At 37.2% G+C, this 25,640-nt stretch overlaps 1 protein-coding gene across 1 annotated transcript in view; it reads right to left on the reverse strand.

Annotated features, from left to right (window-relative positions):
* The window catches only part of LOC137018284 (MAM domain-containing glycosylphosphatidylinositol anchor protein 2-like), a 176,168-nt gene that overhangs the window by 107,556 nt on the left and 42,972 nt on the right, over positions 1–25,640 (reverse strand). The window contains exons 8-10 of the mRNA XM_067382890.1: positions 7,120–7,316; positions 999–1,137; positions 1–153 (exon numbers count right to left, since the gene is read on the reverse strand). The exon at positions 1–153 is cut by the window's left edge and continues 117 nt beyond it. Of these exons, the coding sequence (XP_067238991.1) occupies positions 1–153; positions 999–1,137; positions 7,120–7,316 (489 nt within the window). The remainder of the gene's footprint in view (positions 154–998; positions 1,138–7,119; positions 7,317–25,640) is intronic.

Consider the following 25,640-nt stretch of genomic DNA (forward strand, 5'->3'; position numbering starts at 1 on the left):
TCACCACACTCTTCTCTGGCAGCGAACCGGAGCTGCTGGTCCAGGTGAGGGTTGGCGTCGGCTCTCCTCCTGTGGTGATGCACACCAGAGACACCGTCTGCCCTGGATTCACCACAATTGGATCCTCCACCAACAGCTTTATGGAGGCTGGAGCTGCAGAAGGACACGGGAACTCAGGAGTCATTGTGAAGAATGGTTTGTTTGTAACAGTGTGATGTTTATGCCTTTTATTTTGAAAGCACAAGGTAATTATCGTTAAAGCTGGATTAAAACGTAGTCTTTTCTTCCATATTGTGCCGAATTTATGAGTGAAACACTTCTGGAACAAGAACAAATGTAGGGCGGGGCTTGATTTTGTCTGTGGGGAAGTGATTGGATGGTTGTGGTCTGCTATTGGTGGATCTCATATAAGTGACAGGTTGCCCCGCCCTCGAGGAACATAAATTTAAAACAATAATGATATGCACCGTTAAATCATTTAGAATAAACACTGCAATATTCCATAAAAAAACAACAACAACAACAAAAAAACAAGATTTGTCAATTTTGCCAAATGGCTTAACTCTAGTGGCCTATGACTATGCTGCAGACTGCTAACAGCAACACTACCAGTATTTGAATGTTGAGCTGCAGCTCATTGGCCACTCATGCAAAAGCAACCAATCAGCTGTCCTGTGTAGATAACGATGTGATCACTAACAAATTGAGTTAAGGACCTATCAGGCTGCGCCATCTAGAGCTTCATGACAGGTATTAAAAATTGCTGTAATAGGTGGGTGTGGCTCTCAGGCTCCACCTTCTTTAAGGTGTAAATCTTCTCCAGCTCTTTTTTTCTGTTCAGTCCGTTTATATTGTTGCTGAGAGGAAAGTGCGCAGCACAAGTTTTTCTAAATGTTGGTTATGTCGGGATGTTCGCTAACAGTATAATCACTGCAAAGGTATTTAAAATTTCTTTTTACCCCTAAGCAAAGAACAAAAAAGCCCCTGAAGAGCCTCACCTGTTTTATTGGTCAGTCTGAAGACGACTTTGCGGTCAGCGATGCCGCATACATTCCTGACGGAGGCGATGCAGCTGTAGTTGGCGTAGTCCTTGGGTCTCAGGTTCTTCAACTTCAGGATCTTCGTTTCCCCCTGGAGCTCAGAGCGAGAGACAGAGAGATTTGTGTGCAAATGTGTGCTCAATAGAAAAGATGCAGTTGAACTGGAGGCAAGTAGATTATTTAGCAAATTGCCAGTGAAACATCTCCGTATGTCCACATTTGCTTTCCACAAAATGTGCTATGAACAAAGCCTGATGCAAAGTTTAGCCAGGGTCAAAACCACCACAGACAGAGGAGGAGGAGGATTATTTAAAAAGGCCAAATTGTTCCTCCCGATATTTAATATTCTTCATGTTGCTCTGTTTGTTTATGAAGCCCTGGACATGACATGCAGAAAAAGAATAGTAGGCTAAATCGTGCACACTATTTTGTTCCATCAATTTATTAAAACGTGAGCACCATTTACTATTTAGTTCCCTCGATTTACAAAATTGTACGCATGATTTACTATTTCGTTAACTCGATTTACTAAGTCGTACGATTACGTGAGCACCATTTACTATTTTGTTCCCTCGATTTACAAAATTGTACGCATGATTTACTATTTCGTTAACTCGATTTACTAAGTCGTACGATTACGTGAGCACCATTTACTATTTTGTTCCCTCGATTTACAAAATTGTACGCATGATTTACTATTTCGTTAACTCGATTTACTAAGTCGTACAATTTACTATTTCGTTCCCTCGATTTACTAAGTCGTTTGCACAATTTACTATTTCATTCCCTCGATTTACTAGGTCGTTCACACGATTTACTATTTCGTTCCCTCGATTTACTAAGTCGTTCGCACGGTTTACTATTTCGTTCCCTCGATTTACTAAGTCGTTCGCACGATTTACTATTTCGTTCCCTCGATTTACTAAGTCGTTCGCACGATTTACTATTTCGTTCCCTCGATTTACTAAGTCGTTCGCACGATTTACTATTTCGTTCCCTCGATTTACTAGGTCGTTCGCACGATTTACTATTTCATTCCCTCGATTTACTAAGTCGTTCGCACGATTTACTATTTCGTTCCCTCGATTTACTAAGTCGTTCGCACGATTTACTATTTCGTTCCCTCGATTTACTAAGTCGTTCGCACGATTTACTATTTCGTTCCCTCGATTTACTAAGTCGTTCGCACGATTTACTATTTCGTTCCCTCGATTTACTAAGTCGTTCGCACGATTTACTATTTCGTTCCCTCGATTTACTAAGTCGTTCGCACGATTTACTATTTCGTTCCCTCGATTTACTAAGTCGTTCGCGACGATTTACTATTTCGTTCCCTCGATTTACTAAGTCGTTCGCGACGATTTACTATTTCGTTCCCTCGATTTACTAAGTCGTTCGCACGATTTACTATTTCGTTCCCTCGATTTACTAAGTCGTTCGCACGATTTACTATTTCGTTCCCTCGATTTACTAAGTCGTTCGCACGATTTACTATTTCGTTCCCTCGATTTACTAAGTCATTCGCACGATTTACTATTTCGTTCCCTCGATTTACTAAGTCGTTCGCACGATTTACTATTTCGTTCCCTCGATTTACTAAGTCATTCGCACGATTTACTATTTCGTTCCCTCGATTTACTAAGTCGTTCGCACGATTTACTATTTCGTTCCCTCGATTTACTAAGTCGTTCGCACGATTTACTATTTCGTTCCCTCGATTTACTAAGTCGTTCGCACGATTTACTATTTCGTTCCCTCGATTTACTAAGTCGTTCGCACGATTTACTATTTCGTTCCCTCGATTTACTAAGTCGTTCGCACGATTTACTATTTCGTTCCCTCGATTTACTAAGTCGTTCGCACGATTTACTATTTCGTTCCCTCGATTTACTAAGTCGTTCGCACGATTTACTATTTCGTTCCCTCGATTTACTAGGTCGTTCGCACGATTTACTATTTCGTTCCCTCGATTTACTAAGTCGTGCGCACGATTTACTATTTCGTTCCCTCGATTTACTAAGTCTTGCGCACGTTTACTATTTCGTTCCCTCGATTTACTAAGTCGTTCGCACGATTCACTATTTCGTTCCCTCGATTTACTAAGTCGTTCGCACGATTTACTATTTCGTTCCCTCGATTTACTAAGTCGTTCGCACAATTTACTATTTCGTTCCCTCGATTTACTAAGTCGTTCGCACGATTTACTATTTCGTTGCCTCGATTTACTAAGTCGTTCGCACGATTTACTATTTCGTTCCCTCGATTTACTAAGTCGTTCACACAATTTACTATTTCGTTCCCTTTCGTTCGATTTGCGCATGATTTATAAGTCGAGGAAACAAAATAGTTCTAAAAAAAGTTCTAAAAGTGAATTTTTAGTCTGGTCTGCCTCAGCGCTCATCAATGTCACAATGAGTCAGAGGACCAATCAAATGAAAGAAGGCGGAGCTTCACTGTTCACAGATTCCAAACATGAATTCCAGGCGACGCTTCAGTTTTAATGCTGAAAGAGTGTGAGTTAAGATAATATCAGACAACTGTGTTATGATAGAAATGTTAAAAGACCAACAGTTGATGCAAACCACTCAACTTCTGTTAAATTTTGCCGTTTTGAATCGAAAACAGCAAAAAAGGTCATGTTGTAAAGGTCACGCGTCAAAGGTCAAAATCGTCCGACATCGTTGTTTTACCTTTTTTATAAAGGTCGTTTGACTCAGTCTTTACACGTTCACTTTATAAAAACTGGATCAGTACTTCCTCCTACGTCACGCGTGACCTTTCCAACATGATTACGTCATGCGTGGAGCATCACAGAGCAGTGCAAGATGAGCATTTGTGGTTAAAAAGTATGTTTTTTTGTTTGTTTTTTTTGAAAATGTCTGATGGTTTCTCTAGATAAGACTCTTATTCCTTGTCTGGGATCATGTAGAGCTCTTTGAAGCTGCACTGAAATTTGGACCTTCAACCCGTTGAACCCCAGTGAAGTCCACTATATGGAGAAAAATCCTTGAATGTTTTCCGTAATTTCTTTTCGACTGAAGAAAGAAAGACATGAACATCTTGGATGACATGGAGGAGAGTAAATTATCAGGAAATTTGAATTCTGAACTAATCCTTTTAAGTTTATTAGTTCATATTAAAGTTTATATGCAATTCAAGGCCTCTGTTTGAGTGTTGGTTTACTAAATGAAAATGACAGATTAACAGCCACTAAACCCTGATATATAAAACAAAAAACTGAAGAACATGCATTCGCTGTACAGCATTATATCATGAACTTTTCTAAATATGAGAAAAGCATAAGTGAAACGTCTGCACGACGCGCTCGAAGGCATGCGTCCCGGCCGTCGCCAACAGCTTTCATCAGCGCCGCGAGTTCATCATTAATCTGCATCTCATTACCGTTCCACTGCAAATCCATTCACCGCGACGCGACTGAGCTGCGTTCCTCATTTCAAAGCCAACCTTTGGAATTTTAATTTGCGGAAACGATAACTGCGTCGGCGGCGCCTTATCGTGTTTGAGACGTGGGGGGTCTTTAGGCCCATCCGTCCTGAAGGCTTGTAAAGCATCTCCCCATCCGAACGAGACACAGACCGGCTGGCTTTGATGTGGCGTCCCACTCATCACAGTAGATTAGAATATCAGACAGATCCTCGCAACTAAGAGCTTCCCTCGCTTTCATATTCCGACGATCATTCACCCTCTCCCCGAACGTAATTTCATTAGGCGGACGGCACCTCTGTCTATGTCAGCTCCTCGTCTGTGTCGGGCTGATATCGGCGCACGCTGTCCTCGCCGTTCGCCTGTCGAGCTCCTGATGGGAAACCAATTGGAATAAAAATCCACAAACGAGATCAGAGAGGCAGAAAGAATGAATGTGTCTAAATAGGAGAAGTGTGTGTACGTGTGCTGAAAAATAACTGTTATCGGACGGATTTATCATTGAACTTTGATTATTATACTCATATCTGTATTCTGAGATGAAAAGCCTCTATATATAGAATCATCACATTATGGGATCATTTGATGGATTTAGTTTTAATTAATTAATTTTTTTTCTTCATTTAATTTTTCATTTAAATTACATTTAACGAATTAAACATTCTTTATCAGTAGAAAACAAATTAAATAACCCATTAAACATGAAAGTATTGTGCAATTATGCAAGTGTGCTATTAGAATACTTCTTTTAAACTAAAAATGAGAAAGAATACTTTCAGTCTACTTTTTATTTACTTATGTATATACTTAAAGGGGTTGTTTTATTGTTTTATAATGTTTCCTGGGGTGCACTTATAATGTTAGTATGCTTTTTACATCAAAAATTGTCATAATTTAGAAATAAAAGGCATTTTTCCTACCCTGATTTTATCCTATGATTTGAACGCTCTGTTTTAAGGGGCGTGTCTGTGTGAGACTTCAGTGTAAACGCCCACTGCTGTGATTGGCTGACATCTTTCCATTTGAAATAGCTCAGTATTTCTCTCTCAGCTGCTGAAGTATTACTTCTTCAGGAAGCTTCGGAGTGTTATGAATCAGCGTGTCGAATCAGCGGTTTCACACGCGATCCGAATCATGATTCAACACAAAAGATTCATAACGCTCCGAAGCTTCTTGAAGCAGTGTTTTGAAATCGGCCATCACTAAATAAGTCGTTATTTTGGGGGTTTTTTTTGGCGCACCAAAAATATTCTCGTCTCTTTATAATATTAATATTGAACCACTGTACTCACATGAACTGATTTAAATATGTTTTTAGTACATTAATGGATCTTGAGAGAGGAAATGTCATTGCTGGCTATGCAGGCCTCACTGAGCCATCGGATTTCATCAAAAATATCTTAATTTGGATTCCGATGATCAACGAAAGTCTTACGGGTATAAAACGGCACGAGGGTGAGTAATAAATGACAGAATTTTCATTTTTGGGTGAACTAACCCTTTAACTTTAGCAAAATGTGGTGTGAGCGAGGCTGGATTCTCAGTTCCTCCTGTGACAAACACATGATAAAGAGAAACAGACAGACAGGACGGGTTTGAGACGACTGCGCCGCTGTTCTCATGACAACTACAGCGGAAACAACAAGAGCTCCTGACGGCTTCCACTGACACACGCTAGCGCCGCGCGTCTCTTTTCTCGCCGGCCTGAAGCGCGTGTGAAATGGTAAGATGGCGTTTAGCGACAAAGCAAATGCAAAAAGGCTTCAGATGCTCATCTGTGCGCTTTCTGAGGAGGTGCTGAGATAAGAGCTAATTATCTCGTGCTGGGTTTAAAATGACACAGAGTTTTAGTGAAAAACACAACTTTTGCTTGCTAACAGCCCTGTTGCTACAACTTATTAAACTGATTCCAGTTCAGCTAGACATAAATATTGAATTAATAAATAATGAAGTTTACTTTTCACTCCAACCAACAAAAACATACAAGAAAATACCATGGTATTACCATGTTTTGACTTGGCCGGAATGATGTTTTAATGTTTTTTATAGAATCTCTTCTGCTCAGCAAAGCTGCGTTTATTTGATCAAAAATACAGTAAAAATTGTGAAATATTATTACAATGTAAAACAGTCTTCAGTGTCACATGATCCTTCAGAAATCATTCTAATATGATGATTTGCTGCTCAAGAAACATTTATGATTATTATCAGTGTTGAAAACAGTCATATTTTTGTGGAAACTGTGATACATTTTATTTTTCAGGATTCTTTGATGAATAGAAAATTCAAAAGAACAGCATTTTTTTAATCTTTTGTATCATTATAAATGTCTTTACTGTCACTTTTGATCAATTTAATGCGTCCTTGATGAATAAAGGTATTATTTCTTTTAGTATGCAGTTATTATCACTTAAAAACAAATGCTAGTAAATTTCACAAATAATTACAAAGAAACACACTGATTAAAGTATTTTCTTGTTAAATTTACTCAAAAAATCTTTGTTTTTCCTTTGAATTAAGATTATTTTTCTGTCTCCATTGGCAGATATTTGTTCTTGTTTTAAGCACAAACTCACTTGATTTTGATGAAAACATAGTATTAGCACAGTATTTTCAGCAAGGGTTACATTCTTACCTGGGTAAAGAAGGGCTCGTAGATCTCCACACCTTTATCGGATCCTTGCGAGAGAACGTCTCGTCCTCGGTGCCAGCTGTAGCGGATGGGAGGGTTGGAGTTGGCCACACAACGCAGGAACACCGTCCGCTCGTAGTAGAACTGCTCTTTCGCTTCACCTATACTCTGATGAACCGTCACCACAGGGTCGTCCAGATCTGATGAGACATCGAACAGCATCTCAATACAGGAACAAACACAACGCATATTGTTCATGCAACTTACACCAGAAGACATGGAGGAAAAAAGGTTCACTTGAGTGTGAGGAAAGTCACTTTTCCAACACTAAAATCCTCATAAATCATGCAAATATTTTAGCTTTTAAGTATCAGTGACACTTGACATGTACATTTTCTTTACAGAAAACCCTGGTGCTGCAAAAATGCATTTAACAGGTTAAAGTAGCATCAGTTCTGTGCACGTGTGAATCTGCTCAACTAGCAACAGAAGATAAAGATTTGCTCTGCTGTCACAGTGATGGAAACAGAGAGAGTGAAATACTGTGACGGACGAAATCACTCAACACTTTCATCGGCTTTTCCGAGAGGAGAAAGAGCATCATTTCAGGTGCAGCTGGCTTCGTTCTATTTATACTTTCCTCTGGAGGACAGATTGACGCTGTTGATCAATGACCTGGCAGGACGATCCTTTACGCGAGGGACACCGAACACACTCCTGCTGGCCTTCACAATGGACCACCAGAAACATCAGCCTTCTGATCAGTTTTATCCCACATTTATTCCCACTGGACAGAGACTGATCAGAGGTTCAGTGCTCTTGAGACTTAAAGGAAATTTAGATTTTGCTGAAATTGAGATGTTTCTCTTAGAGTATCTACAGTAGCAGGCAAAAATGATGACCAGAGGGAATATTTGTTTTTAATGACCCTACAAGTTTGATTAAACCATTAAAATATGAGGAAAATATTTTATATTTTTTAAATATCTTAAATATAAGGGAACAAAACACTAAACTTGGTTAAAAGGATAGCTCACCCAAAAATGAATATATATATATATATATATATATATATATATATATATATATATATATATATATATATATATATATATATATATATATATATATAGTAGATTTTATTATTTAATAATACATTATTTTTAAACTGATATATTTGTAGACAAAGGTCTCAGCTAATGAATCATGTAAGGGAACAGGTTTTTCTGAAAATGTTTTTTCTAAAAATGTATATTTATTCACTTCAGAACTTAATTTGTGTCAACTCCATCAGACGCATTAAAAAGCATGATATTTTAATTTGACCAATCTAACAAAGTCTTCAATTATGTAATAATGGTGTTCAGTAAAGGAGCTAAGTGAAAAAAAATAAATTCTCTAATTTTTTTCTTAGGATAGGGTTATTATGAACAATTCAGTTCATAAATCCCTTAATTCTCTTGTTGACAAATACTGACAGAGTTTAAAAATACTGACAGAGTTGACAAATACTGATGGAGTTAACAACAACTGATGGTGTTGACAAATACTGACAAAGTTGACAAATACTGACGGATTTGACAAAAACTGTATTGATAAATACTGATGGTGTTGACAAATACTGATGGAGTTTACAAATACTGACGGTGTTGACAAATACTAACGGTGTTGACAAATACTGATGGAGTTGATAAATACTGATGGAGTTGACAAATACTGATGGAGTTTACAAATACTGACGGTGTTGACAAATACTAACGGTGTTGACAAATACTGATGGAGTTGATAAATACTGATGGAGTTGACAAATACTGATGGAGTTTACAAATACTGACGGTGTTGACAAATACTGACGGTGTTGACAAATACTGATGGAGTTGACAAATACTGACGGTGTTGACAAATACTGATGGAGTTGACAAATACTGACGGTGTTGACAAATACTGACGGTGTTGACAAATACTGATGGAGTTGACAAATACTGACGGAGTTGACAAATACTGACAGAGTTGACAAAAACTGACGGTGTTGACAAATACTGACAGAGTTGACAAAAACTGTGTTGACAAATACTGATGGTGTTGACAAAAACTGACGGAGTTGACAAAAACTGTGTTGACAAATACTGATGGTGTTGACAAATACTGACAGAGTTGACAAAAACTGACGGTGTTGACAAATACTGACAGAGTTGACAAAAACTGACGGTGTTGACAAATACTGACAGAGTTGACAGAAACTGACGGAGTTGACAAAAACTGACGGAGTTGACAAATACTGACAGAGTTGACAAAAACTGACGGAGTTGACAAATACTGACAGAGTTGACAAAAACTGACGGAGTTGACAAATACTGACAGAGTTGACAAAAACTGTGTTGACAAATACTGATGGTGTTGACAAAAACTGACGGAGTTGACAAAAACTGTGTTGACAAATACTGATGGTGTTGACAAATACTGACAGAGTTGACAAAAACTGACGGTGTTGACAAATACTGACAGAGTTGACAAAAACTGACGGTGTTGACAAATACTGACAGAGTTGACAAAAACTGACGGAGTTGACAAATACTGACAGAGTTGACAAAAACCGTGTTGACAAATACTGACAGAGTTGACAAAAACTTACAGAGTTGACAAAAACTGACGGTGTTGACAAATACTGAATATTTTGACAAATACTGACAGAGTTGACAAAAACTGATGGTGTTGACAAATACTGACAGAGTTGACAAAAACTGACGGAGTTGACAAATACTGACGGAGTTGACAAAAACCGTGTTGACAAATACTGACAGAGTTGACAAAAACTGTGTTGACAAATACTGACGGAGTTGACAAATACTGATGGAGTTAACAACAACTGATGGTGTTGACAAATACTGACAAAGTTGACAAATACTGACGGATTTGACAAAAACTGTATTGATAAATACTGATGGTGTTGACAAATACTGATGGAGTTGACAAATACTGATGGAGTTGACAAATACTGATGGAGTTGACAACAACTGATGGTGTTGACAAATACTGACAAAGTTGACAAATACTGACGGATTTGACAAAAACTGTATTGATAAATACTGATGGTGTTGACAAATACTGATGGAGTTGACAAATACTGATGGAGTTGACAAATACTGATGGAGTTTACAAATACTGACGGTGTTGACAAATACTGACGGTGTTGACAAATACTGATGGAGTTGATAAATACTGATGGAGTTGACAAATACTGATGGAGTTTACAAATACTGACGGTGTTGACAAATACTGATGGTGTTGACAAATACTGATGGAGTTGACAAATACTGACGGTGTTGACAAATACTGATGGAGTTGACAAAAACTGACGGAGTTGACAAATACTGACAGAGTTGACAAAAACCGTGTTGACAAATACTGACAGAGTTGACAAAAACTGTGTTGACAAATACTGATGGTGTTGACAAAAACTGTGTTGACAAATACTGATGGTGTTGACAAATACTGACAGAGTTGACAAAAACTGACGGTGTTGACAAATACTGACAGAGTTGACAAAAACTGACGGAGTTGACAAATACTGACAGAGTTGACAAAAACTGACAGAGTTGACAAAAACTGACGGAGTTGACAAATACTGACGGTGTTGACAAATACTGACAGAGTTGACAAAAACTGTGTTGACAAAAACTTACAGAGTTGACAAAAACTGTGTTGACAAATACTGATGGTGTTGACAAAAACTGACGGAGTTGACAAAAACTGTGTTGACAAATACTGATGGTGTTGACAAATACTGACAGAGTTGACAAAAACTGACGGTGTTGACAAATACTGACAGAGTTGACAAAAACTGACGGTGTTGACAAATACTGACAGAGTTGACAAAAACTGACGGAGTTGACAAATACTGACTGAGTTGACAAATACTGACTGAGTTGACAAATACTGACAGAGTTGACAAAAACTTACAGAGTTGACAAAAACTGACGGTGTTGACAAATACTGAATATTTTGACAAATACTGACAGAGTTGACAAAAACTGATGGTGTTGACAAATACTGACAGAGTTGACAAAAACTGACGGAGTTGACAAATACTGACGGTGTTGACAAATACTGACGGAGTTGACAAATACTGACGGAGTTGACAAAAACCGTGTTGACAAATACTGACAGAGTTGACAAATACTGATGGAGTTAACAACAACTGATGGTGTTGACAAATACTGACAAAGTTGACAAATACTGACGGATTTGACAAAAACTGTATTGATAAATACTGATGGTGTTGACAAATACTGATGGAGTTGACAAATACTGATGGAGTTGACAAATACTGATGGAGTTGACAACAACTGATGGTGTTGACAAATACTGACAAAGTTGACAAATACTGACGGATTTGACAAAAACTGTATTGATAAATACTGATGGTGTTGACAAATACTGATGGAGTTGACAAATACTGATGGAGTTGACAAATACTGATGGAGTTTACAAATACTGACGGTGTTGACAAATACTGACGGTGTTGACAAATACTGATGGAGTTGATAAATACTGATGGAGTTGACAAATACTGATGGAGTTTACAAATACTGACGGTGTTGACAAATACTGATGGTGTTGACAAATACTGATGGAGTTGACAAATACTGACGGTGTTGACAAATACTGATGGAGTTGACAAAAACTGACGGAGTTGACAAATACTGACAGAGTTGACAAAAACCGTGTTGACAAATACTGACAGAGTTGACAAAAACTGTGTTGACAAATACTGATGGTGTTGACAAAAACTGACGGAGTTGACAAAAACTGTGTTGACAAATACTGATGGTGTTGACAAATACTGACAGAGTTGACAAAAACTGACGGTGTTGACAAATACTGACAGAGTTGACAAAAACTGACGGAGTTGACAAATACTGACAGAGTTGACAAAAACTGACGGAGTTGACAAAAACTGACGGAGTTGACAAATACTGACGGTGTTGACAAATACTGACAGAGTTGACAAAAACTGTGTTGACAAAAACTTACAGAGTTGACAAAAACTGACGGTGTTGACAAATACTGAATATTTTGACAAATACTGACAGAGTTGACAAAAACTGATGGTGTTGACAAATACTGATGGTGTTGACAAAAACTTACAGAGTTGACAAAAACTGACGGTGTTGACAAATACTTTATATTTTGACAAATACTGACAGAGTTGACAAAAACTGATGGTGTTGACAAATACTGATGGTGTTGACAAAAACTTACAGAGTTGACAAAAACTGACGGTGTTGACAAATACTTTATATTTTGACAAATACTGACAGAGTTGACAAAAACTGATGGTGTTGACAAATACTGACAGAGTTGACAAATACTGACGGAGTTGACAAATACTGTGTTGACAAATACTGATGGTGTTGACAAAAACTGACGGAGTTGACAAATACTGACAGAGTTGAGAAATACTGTGTTGACAAATACTGACGGAGTTGACAAATACTGTGTTGACAAATACTGATGGTGTTGACAAAAACTGACGGAGTTGACAAATACTGACAGAGTTGAGAAATACTGTGTTGACAAATACTGACGGTGTTGACAAAAACTGACGGAGCTGACAAATACTGACGGTGTTGACAAAAACTGACGGAGCTGACATACCGTGTTGACCAATACTGACGTTGTTGACAAAAACTGACATTGACAAATACTATATATTTATATATATACATATGTGTACAGAGAGAGATTACTGTGGTCTTTTTCTCAGACATACATCTTAGAAGAATTTTTGATTTTGAGATATGCTTCATGGTTCGCCTAAACCATCTAGTGGGAAAAAAGAAACAAATGAGTCAATAGTCAAACAATAAGAGTCTGGAGCTGCGTCATTAATGTAGAGAGCAGCTCAGACTACTGCAGACTGAAGAATCTTATGAAAAACGTTGTTGAGATCTGTAGAGAAGCCTCATGTGAGATTATCAAGCTTTTTTCTCTGGAGTTTGTTCTCTATTATTGCCCATATCTGTCAAGGAGAAATTATTGAGATATTAAAGAGATTCTACACGTGATTCTTCTTTGTGATGGGTGATTAACCCGTGTTTGACAGAGCGCTGAATTGGACAGATTTACTGGTTTCTCACGGAAACGTTCTCGAGCGTGAAATCCAAATGACACTTTTAGTAAATCTAAAGTCATTTCACTTGCTAATTCTTGCTATTAATACTTTAAAGACATGCATTTGCATAACCGGGTGAGATCCTTAGTGTGAAATGCAATAAAGTCATCATGAACTCCAGCGAGTTTGACCAGCAAATGCAAGATATTATGGATCTGAATCAAAACTGATTAGTGCTGACCTTTTCATCCCATAACGACTCAAATAACATCCTCTACTTATACCATTAAGAAATACAGAACACACAGAAAATGTCTATCGGCAAAGATTTTAGTGTCTCCTCTCGCTCGCCGAATCCAGCGAAGACCCAAACGTAATCAGCGAGTGGACACTGCCACCTTGAATGCTGATTCCTCACTTTCATTAAGACATGTTCTGCCCCGCAGGCCCTTAATCAAAATCTAGGGGCGGTCAATACTTCATCCAGGATCCATTATCGCCACGCAGGTAGGAGCAATTACCTTTACGAAGACAGCTACACGCACACAATGAAGCGATTGAGTCGGCCCATTTTGGCAGAGAAGATTGCTCTAAATAAATACACTGATTCATTACGCCGATGTGGAACCAATTCAGAGCTTGCCTGCCATTTTTGTTTCAGCTGGAATGAAGGTTTTTATTGATTATGCAACTAGATATGAGTTATATCTGATGCATAGTTCACTGCGACACCTGAATCTCACATGAGGTCTATAGGATTTATTTCCAGTATTGCTAGTGTATATAATTAATACTAGTGACATTCATGTTTAAATAAAATCAGCTGTATGCAAAGTCAGCCACATTTGGTTTTTGACCACTAAAAATGGGTAAAATTTACAACAATTTACTCATGGAGCATTAAGATTACATTACATTACATTAAGATCCTCGTACCTCTGGGATTTACCATCAAGGGCCTTAAAAATGAAGATACCAAAAGAAAAGTTTGTTGAGAACCAGAATCTAGAAGGATATTAAGATATCTTTAATACTTCTTGAGTTACAGGCATGCAAACTTTGGAAAACAAATATATTTTCAACTCAGACAGGTATGTTCTATGCAAAATGTTTTGATAGAGGGAAACAAGCCACACTGAGATGCCCATATCTCTGGAATTTAACTATAATGTGCAATAAAATGAAGATATATATAAAAAGTTTGTTAAGAATCAAAATCTAAAAGGATATCTTTAATAGTTCTTGAGCTACTTTGAAAAAAAAATGCTTTTTCCCCATTTTTGAAGTTTCAACATTGGCATATAATTCAACAAGGATTGCTAGAGTCAGCAGATTTTACTAACAGACCTACAGATCAATGTGTAAAAATAAAATAATGAAGCTGCCATCTTTCTCCTCCTGTAATTTGGCTCCAAATATAAAATATAAATTTTTACCCCCTCTACAAAAATAGTGGATTACTCCATAAATATTCATCCATGGCATTTAATATTTTGGCTTTCTTCTTCATTTATGTATTTATTTCACCAAAAAAATAAATAAAAATAAAAATCCAAACTTTAAAACAGTAAACCCCACTAATTGTCTTTAGAAAATATGAATTCCACTTCATTTGCTGCCTGTCTCATTCATTTGCAAAAGTTCAGTCTATTTTTTCCCCCTAATGGAAACTAATAGCTGATTTTTCCCCTCAAAGTGACTATTTTTACACAGAAAACGGCCGCACAAATGTCACCTAGGTCGCCGGTGTCGTGTGTAATCCAGTCAGGACACTGATTAGTGCCGCCCGGTCGGGGTGAATTTAATTCCAGCGCTCTAACCGACAGCTTGATAGGCCTGATGGGTGTTTTTTCTATAATGACGGCTATAGATTACAGCAGGAGATCACTGTACGTTTGATTAAACCCACAGTCTGCGCCGTCACTGTTGTGAAAGCATCTAACGGAGAGATACAGTGAAGAGAAACACAGCTCGATTCTTACCCTCCACGTGCTTATTAAAGCCCAGCGCTGTCATGCTGCTTCATTCGCATCATTCTGTGAAGTTTTTATAACTTTAATATGGATTAAAGTCAACAATAAGAACCGTTCCTGATGCCCTTGTTATAGATTTTTACTTGCCCTTCGATCTTTATCACTATGGAGGACCAAACCTGTTTCATATATATATATATGAAACACATTTTCATCTGTAGCTGTAGAATAAAAGCACACAAATCAAGCAAAACTCCTGCTTTGCATCGCAGGTAATTACACGGCATCAAAATGGCCACACTGTAGCAAAAGGTTAATGATAGTTTGTTTGAAATTCATCATATTCTTAAGCCACTGCACAAATTAACATATTTATCCCTGTTTGCTCCCAGCGCCCACTTCATGTTTTATGAATAAATAACAAACTACACACTACAGAAGATGCACATCAGCAGAAAACATTTTCTGAAGAAACACTCATTAACTTAAAGTCGTTTGTCCAAATTTCTAACATTACACTGTAAAAAAAAACAAAAAAACAAATCGGTGAAATTTATGGTAAAAAAAAAATTGGCAGCTGTGGTTGCCAGAATTTTACCTTAAAAATAGTATAGCAACATTTTATGTTTTTGTGTGCGTATCTTTAAATGCAACTGAGCTGCTAACCCCGCCCCCCTTTTTTCCAGAAGAGGGCAGAGCCTTTACAGCTCATGCCTCCGATACTAAAAAACAGGAGAAACATCATGGGTCGTTCCCAGAAAGGTACAGAAATACTGAGTAAGAAGTACAATGTTGAGCAATAGTAACTGTGAGTAAACACTGATGGAAGATTGAGCGGTTTCGTTGGTTTAAGGGTGAAAAAGGCTATTATCTGCAACTAAACCAATAACTTTATCATCACTGTGTGCATCTACAAACAGCCTGTGGTCTCGCCTGTACAGAAAAGGAGAATAAGTAGTGACCTTTTGCCCCTGGCTGAGCTGCAAACACACATTTCTCAGCACGCTTGATGGATGATCGCACAAATCAGGAGCGGCTGCTGAAATCGTGACCCTTGCAGCAGCGAGATGAAGTGTCTGTTTCGCCCAACGAGAACGATACTGCACTGGAATCAGTTTTCAGATGAAAGCTGCTATTGCCAAGAAAGGAATCGGCTTAGAATGCGACGCATTAAAACGCACGCAGACCGAATTCCCTGGTCTGCAATTATGCATTCAGCAAACCCAATCGATGGATCCTCTCCATCACAAACCGCAGGCTTTTATAACACGCTGCCATGATATAACTGTCAACCGCACTTCATAAAAGAATATGGAAGCTGCGCTCATAATTGGAAGCTTTCCTGGTCCATTATTCATGAATGTGAATCTACTGTACGGACTTCATTAAAGAAGGGTTCTTGTAAACAAGTGCAACTTTGCAGTCAAAAAACGTCTCATATCTGAGACTGATTATACACTGCAAAAAATGATGTTCTTCCTCAGTATTTCTGTCTTGTTTTCCAGTACAAATATCTAATCATTTTTAAATCAAGATACATTTACTGGAGAAGCAAAATGACTTAAAATATCATCATTTTTCTGTACTGAGAAGCATCGCCACATTAAAGATTAGTGCAGTATTGCGGTAAAAAAAAAAACAAAAACAAAAAAAAAAACAAGCTGCTTTGAAACAGTCTGTACTGAATAAAGCGCTGTGTAAATTCAAACATGTCAAAACCAAATTAAATTACACTTCAAATGATAAAATGGTTTCCATCTTTTTATGTAGTTTTTATCATGCTGATGTAAATTCAAATAGAAACCAGAGCTTCTAACGGCCGCTGCAGTGATACAATGACTTTACCAATCGTGACTGGCTCTTACTTAGAAGGGGGGACTTATTCCGCCATATTGCGTGTTGCACTTTCTCCCATTCAAAACAATACGAGTGATGCGTGATTAGCATGTTGTTAACATGATTAGCATATTTTAGCATTACTAACATGTTGTTAACATGTTTAACATTTTGCTAACATGACTAGCATTTTGTTAGTATGACTAGCATGTTGTTAACATGATTAGCATATTGTTAACATGACTGACATGTTGTTAACATGATTAGCATTTTGGTAGTGTGATTTATGTTTGTTTTGGATGTTGTTAGGATGATTAGCATGTTGTTAACATGATTAGCATGTTGATAGCATGACTAACATGTTGTTAACATGATTAGCATTTTGGTAGTGTGATTTATGTTTGTTTTGGATGTTGTTAGGATGATTAGCATGTTGTTAACATGATTAGCATGTTTTGCTAGCATGACTAACATGTTGTTAACATGATTAGCATTTTGATAACATAATTTAACACATTGTTAACATGTTTACGAAGTTGGTAGCATGATTAGCATTTTGGTAGTGTGATTTATGTTTGTTTCGGATGTTGTTAGGATGATTAGCATGTTGCTAGCATGACTAACATGTTGTTAACATGACTAGCATTTTGATAACATTATTTAACACATTGTTAACATGTTTACGAAGTTGGTAGCATGATTAGCATTTTGGTAGTGTGATTTATGTTTGTTTTGGAAGTTGTTAGGATGATTAGCACGTTGTTAACATGATAAGCATGTTGCTAGCATGACTAACATGTTGTTAACATGATTAGCATTTTGATAACATGATTTAACACATTGTTAACATGCTTACAAAGTTGGTAGCATGATTAGCATTTTGGTAATGTGATTTATGTTTGTTTCAGATGTTATTAGGATGATTAGCATGTTGTTAACATGATTAGCATGTTGCTAGCATGACTAACATGTTGTTAACATGACTAGCATTTTGATAACATGATTTAACACATTGTTAACATGTTTACGAAGTTGGTAGCATGATTAGCATTTTGGTAGTGTGATTTATGTTTGTTTTGGATGTTGTTAGGATGATTAGCATGTTGTTAACATGACTAACATGTTGTCAACATGACTAGCATGTTGTTAGCATAATTAGCATGTTTTAGCATTACTAGCATTTTAACATGTTTAACATTTTGTTAACATGATTAGCCTTTTGCTAACATGACTAGCATGTTGTTAACATGATTAGCATATTGTTAGCATGACTAACATGTTGTTAACATCATTAGCATGTTGTTAGCATGATTTAACACATTGTTAACATGTTTAACAAGTTGGTAGCATGAGTAACATTTTGGTAGTGTGATTTATGTTTGTTTTGGATGTTGTTAGGATGATTAGCATGTTAACATTATTAGCATGTTTTGCTAGCATGACTAGCATGTTGCTAGTATGACTAACATGTTGTTAACATGATTAGCATATTCTTAGCATGACTAGCATGTTGTTAACATGATTAGCATGTTAGCATGATTCGTATTTTGCTAACATGATTAAAATGTTGTTAACATGACTAGCATGATGTTAACATGATTAGCATGTTGTTAACATGATTAACATGGTTGCTAACAGATTGTTAGCATGATTTAACACATTGCTAACATGTTTAACAATTTGGTAGAAAAAAAATTACATGTGAATCATGGTTAATTAATTTACAGTTAAGATGCTGAATGCAAAATTCACGTCTGTGAAAAATCAATACAGAAAAAAAGTCTGTTCAACACAGAACAGACTTGTCCAGATTACTCTCAATTTCTTTTCATTAAAAAAGTTTTAAAACAAGCAGCTTCATCACAATTACAGCAGCAGCACTGATTACATCTTTTAATCTTGTGGTGGACAATGATAAACTAGATGAACTACAGATACTATTACTTATTTACTACAGCCAGTGTTTCCTCATATTCAATGTCAGGTGAGTTCATCTTGGACTCCAACAAAGCAACTCTAAAATCATAAAAACATTTTTAAAACCCATAAAATTCTTTAAGCGTAATTCTAACACTATATTCAAGGGTCTTTGCCTTTTACAAGCTGTAAGTCTCAGGGGGAATATTATCAGTTTTCTGATCGCAATCATCTCTGAGAGTAACGAACAGCGAAGGACACGTGTGTCGCGTGTTCGTATGCGTGTGCATGTTTGCTTCAGAAGGCCGTCCTGCTGCTTGCCATTCAACGAGCACAAAACAAGTCCTGAATAATGCAGCAGACATTCTCACCTGACAGCAGGAGGAAGAGAGACTGGGTTATACTCTTCTGGGTCGCCTGATGCAGTCGTGGCGCTTCATTATCGTTAAAGAACTCAAAGTCATTCCATGTGATCGTGCAAAGAAAGAGGCCAGAAATGACGCAATCAATAAACCTGAAAAATTCACAATTCTCTATTCAGATTTTGATACCGCATCTAAAACTATGCTGCGAGCATGATTAGCATGTTTCCTAATATGTTACTGACATAATTTAACATTTTGCTAACATTATTTAACACATTGTTAGCATGATTAACATGTTGTTATCATGATTTAACATGATGCTAGTATGAGTTAGCATGTTGCTAATATGTTGATGACATGATTTAACATGGTGCTAACATGATTTAATACGTTACTATCTTGATTTGCCACATTGCTAGCATGTTTAACACATTGTTAACATTTTTCTAGCATTATTTAGCACATTGCTAGCCTATTAGTGTGATTATCACTTTGTTAGCATGAATTAGCATTTTGCTTGCATTATTAACATGTTGCTAGCATGATTTAGCATGTTGATAATATGTTTTTGACAAGATTTAATATGTTGCTAACATGATGTAATACATTGATTGCATGAATTAGCATGTTTGCTAGCATGTTTCTAACATTATTTAGCATGTTGCTGTCAAGATGTAACACATTGCTAGCATGTTTTAACAAGTTGCTAGCCTATTGCTAGTGTGATTAGCACTTTGTTAGCATGAATTAACATGTTGATAATACGTTGTTGACTTGATTTAACATTTTGCAAACATGATTTAATACCTTGATAGCTTGAATTGGCACATTTGCTAATGTGTTTGTAACATTACTAGCATGGATTAGCATGTTTGTTAACATGTTTTTAACATTATTTAACACATTGCTAGCATGTTTTAGGAAGTTGTTAGCCTATTGCTAGTGTGATTAACACTTTGTTAGCATGGATTTGCATGTTGCTAGCATGATTAACATGATTAACATGTTGATAATATGTTGTTGACAACATTTAATATTTTGCTAATATGATTTAATACATCGATAGCTTGAATTGGCACATTTGCTAACATGTTTGACACATTGCTAGCATGGATTAGCATGTTTGTTAACATGTTTTTAACATTATTTAACACATTGCTGGCATGATTTAGCACATTGCTAGCATGTTTTAGGAAGTTGCTAGCCTATTGCTAGCAAAATTAACACTTTGTTAGCACAAATTTACATCTTTTTTTAACATGATCAGCATGTTACTACCATGTTTTAGCATGTTGTCCTAGGATAGTCGTTAAGCTTTGCTAGCGACAGCTTAAATACTCTATAAGTCTTATTCTACAAATGTTTTGACCCCTCAATGAAAGTCTGTGGGACTTTTTATAGTTTTGATCGTCTGTTTAACAAAAATCGGATCAGTTAGAAAAGAAATAGCATACTGAGTCAGAAGAGTCTGATCCGAGTTTGATGGTTGTAGCTTGAAAGCTCTAGCCGCGGGTTCATATGCTGATTCAGTGAAACATAAAGATATATTTGAAGGGTTTGGTTCCAAAACACAATAAACACCTTTACCATTTTTTTTTTTTAATAAATTGAGTTTCCACCAAAATCAGTATTGTATCTGGTTGGTATTGAAAAGTAATTTATTAATTTTGCACAAAATGCAGAAATTGCAAAAAATTCCGTTGTGTTATTCTGTCATGTTTTCTCCCCTTTTTTTCCAAAGTGCGACAAACGCCAGTCTCACTTCTCTGCAGAATGCGATATGTCCACTCAACCAATCACAGCGCTCCATTCCATGCATTGTAAACAGTAATGGCGGCGCTCTGAATACACCCGGCGCCAGATACTCTTTAATGACAAACAGTAATGACAAACAGAGACATAATTAATTTATAACATTAACATGATGGCTCGCTGAATTCATTTTGGGAGCGACGACTGAATGTATTTTTAGTCAAATGCCTGAATATAATATTAGTATTGACAAAGCTCAGAGGCTGTCATATAAGTGGATCAACTTACTTTGTCGTGTGTTTTCAATATGAAAAATAACTTTTTTATTGAAGATATATGAAAAAAAATTGGATTTATTGCATTTTTGGGGGGGGGGGGGGTCAGTTTTTATAACAAACCTTTTAAAATCAAAATCTGGAATTGAATTTTTAATGTTTTTATAACAAAAAGATGCTACGTGTAAGTTTGAAACTGAAAATAGTGGTTTTCATCTTGCCGCTTTTTTACTCAAATGAATCAAAATGGAGTTAACGCGTTTTGGAACCAAACTCTTCATTAGTGGGCACTCTTGTTTACACTGAGATTTGTAATGAGGGATGCATTTAGTAACATTTTTTGTGCATACAGACATTTTAATGAATCTTTAAAGCGGAGCTCCCCCTACAGGTCCCTTCAGTGAATCACACTGTCGTAAATACTCCAAGCGCAGCTCTGGACTACAACGACGACTACAACGCTCACCAGCGCAGTAGTTTTGTAAATACAGTACAAGAAATCTTGATGGAGGTGGGTAATTTTTGAAATTGTCTTATAAAGTCATAATATATACATTGTTTTTGAATTACCGTAAAGCATTTTGTCACTCTCGCGTGAACGTGAACATGAGGCGAGATTGTGTCGGGTCGGGTCGGCGCAGCTCAACTTGCAAGTGCTGTTTTCTGGCGTAGACGTGCCAGAGGGGGTTAGTGCACGCCTCAAACACACCACACGTCAAATAACCATCGTAATAAACTATTTATGAAGGAAAATAAGTTACTTAGTTCTGCTTTAAAGGGGTGGTTCAATGCGATTTCACTTTTTTAACTTTAGTTAGTGTGTAATGTTGCTGCTTGAGCATAAACAGTATCTGCAAAGCTTTATCGGCTTCAAACTGTAAGTACATTTTATTGTTTGTACATGTCTTTTAAACATATAGTCCTGTTGCTATTTTGGGTTGCATCAAGGACATAACGTTATACAAAGACCAACATGTTTTTGCTTCGCTAGCCAGTTAGCTAAATTCAACAAACACCAACAAATGTCTCTGTTCATAGACAAACAGTTGTTCATGCTGTAAATTAAACGCTACCTTTACAAAAATACGGCTACTCAGTCATGTATTCGGCTACAGTAAAGCTTTAATCAGGATAAAACCGTATATTGAAAGCTAACAAACAGCAGTGACAGCATCTAAACACTTGGACACAAATACTAAATGAAATACCATTCATAAACGTCCTTTAAAAGCCGTGATTGCGATTGACCCTCTTCATCTGGAAGTCAAACGAGCCGTTCATATGACAGTAAAAACAGAGGTGTAGAATAAAGGTAAAATATATGAAAAATACAGCGTTTTAAAAAAAACCCCGAAGCATTAAGACATGTTAAACTGTGCCCCAAAAACACAATCAAGCCTAGAAAAAAACCCACTGAACCACCCCTTTAATTTTGCACACTGTCATTTAGGATCATTCTATGCACGTCTTTACAAGGACTGACTCGCACACCTGCAGTGACGGTGTTGATCTTCTTCGATGGGGCCGGCGGTGTGGGAGCTGATGGATCTCAGACGGCCCGTACTCTTTCTCCCGGAGATGAAGATGAGGAAATAATGAGAGCCAGTAGGAAAGTCAGAGGAGTAATGAATCTCTTCCTCTGCTCTCTCCGAGACAGTGGCGTCTGCCGGGCTTCATCACCCCGACAATTCATCTCTGCGGAAAACAAGCCGCTGTCCTGCGGCGGTCGAGACCAAACTCAGACCACCACCAAAACAAGACAAAACAAACGGCCGGGACGAACGCCTCCATGTAATTGACCGAATCAAGACATCCACTATAGAAAGCCGAGCTCAAGAAACCTAAAAAACACACAGTTCTGGAGAGACTCGATGATATTTTGGGGTTTTTGCTCTGCTATTATTGGAGAACAGCAGAAGTTTCTCATTTAAAGAATAATATCATTAAAAAGATGCAAGAAACCTTGGCTAACATTATAAGTGACTAGCAGCCAAATGAAGGAAAACAATCAATGAGCCATTAAGTATACGACGTGTGCCGATACTGTTTTTGAGAATTGGATAAACAATGAAACTGATTTACATAAATGGCCGCTATGATGCTCTCTTAAGTGCTTCATTTCTTTCAGTTATCATTTGGGAATCATTCACTAATGACAATGTTTTTCATTAGTTTTTATTATTCATCTGCAGTTTAATTGCATTTTTTTTTTAAATTTTGACAAGCAATTAGGATTTATCATGGCAAAACTGAGGCTTCAGGTCTGTTAAAGACAAAAATGACTCTATTTATTGCAGGTTCATATAATGAATGATGCATTAATGCACTCTATTCCAAAGAAAACACAATGTACTCTTCAGACTCTTTAACATTGGAGTAATGTGAGTTTGAGGGGGGAATGTGACCCGGACATTCCTGGACAGTTTTCAAGAGAATCACCCACAAAGGCAATTAAAAAGACAATCCTTACCGAGGGTCACGGGACGCCGGGGGAATACGGCAGATAACAGAGCTGCTCTCTGAAAAATAACTGCAATAAAAATAGACGAGATGAACAGATGGGAATGGATTCATGTGAGAAGAGGTCTCAAATATGTCCTCTGTGAAAGAGGCAAAATAAAAAGTTCATATTTTACAATGTCCTCTGTTTCTGTGTGTTTGGGAACGAGGCGCTGGGATGTTGTGACATTTACAGCTCCATCAGCACTGAAGCTAGAAACATGCCATTTATAAACTTCCCCTTCACATGAGGTCAGAAAACAACATGAAATGACACTCACAACACAGCTCGATTTAAGCCACTGAGAGAGGAGAGGAGGAGAGACGAGATGAAAAGATACGAGACGGGACAAGAAGATTTGAGAAGATATGAGAAAAGGTGAGACAAGAGAAGAGATGAGACAAGAAGATTTGAGAAGAAAAGATACGAGAAGATATGAGAAAAGATGAGAAGGTACGAGCAAAGACTAGAAGACAAAAGAAAGACGAGAAGATATGAGAAAAGACGAGAAGATACGAGAAGAAACGAGAAGAGACAAGACAAGAGATGAGAAGATATGAGAAGAGACAAGAAGAGAAAAGAGACGAGAAGAGATGAGAAGAGACAAGAAGAGACAAGAGACAAGAAGATACGAGAAGAGACAAGAAGAGACAAGAGATGAGAAGATATGAAAAAAGACGAGAAGAGACAAGAAGAGACAAGAGATGAGAAGATATGAGAAAAGATGAGAAGATACGAGAAAAGACAAAAAGATACGAGAAGAGATGAGAAGATATGGGAGGATATGAGAAGAGACAAGACAAGAGACGAGAAGATACAAGAAAAGATGAGAAGATACGAGAAGAGACGAGAAGAGAAGAGACAAGACAAGAGATGAGAAGATATGAGAAGAGACAAGAAGAGAAAAGAGACGAGAAGAAACGAGAAGAGACAAGACAAGAGACGAGAAGATATGAGAAGAGATGAGAAGATACGAGAAAAGACGAGAAGATATGAGAAGAGATGAGAAGAGACAATAGACGAGAAGATACGTGAAAAGATGAGAAGATACAAGAAAAGGCGAGAAAAGAGAAGAAAAAAAAGAGACGAGAAGATATGAGAAAAGACGAGAAGATACAAGAAGAGATGAGAAGAGACAAGACAAGAGACGAGAAGATATGAGAAGAGATGTGAAGAGACAAGAGACAGGACGAGACGAGAAGATACGAGAAAAGACGAGAAGAGATGAGAAGAGATGAGAAGAGACAATAGACGAGAAGATACGTGAAAAGATGAGAAGATATGAGAAGAGATGAAAAGAGACAATAGATGAGAAGATACGTGAAAAGATGAGAAGATACAAGAAAAGGCGAGAAAAGAGAAGAAAAAAAAGAGACGAGAAGATATGAGAAAAGACGAGAAGATACAAGAAGAGATGAGAAGAGACAAGACAAGAGACGAGAAGATATGAGAAGAGATGTGAAGAGACAAGAGACAGGACGAGACGAGAAGATACGAGAAAAGACGAGAAGAGATGAGAAGAGATGAGAAGAGAAGAGACAATAGACGAGAAGATACGTGAAAAGATGAGAAGATATGAGAAGAGATGAAAAGAGACAATAGATGAGAAGATACGTGAAAAGATGAGAAGATACAAGAAAAGGCGAGAAAAGAGAAGAAAAAAAAGAGACGAGAAGATATGAGAAAAGACGAGAAGATACAAGAAGAGATGAGAAGAGACAAGACAAGAGACGAGAAGATATGAGAAGAGATGTGAAGAGACAAGAGACAGGACGAGACGAGAAGATACGA

Source organism: Chanodichthys erythropterus, chromosome 4, assembly GCF_024489055.1.
Source record: "Chanodichthys erythropterus isolate Z2021 chromosome 4, ASM2448905v1, whole genome shotgun sequence".
NCBI lineage: Eukaryota > Metazoa > Chordata > Actinopteri > Cypriniformes > Xenocyprididae > Chanodichthys > Chanodichthys erythropterus.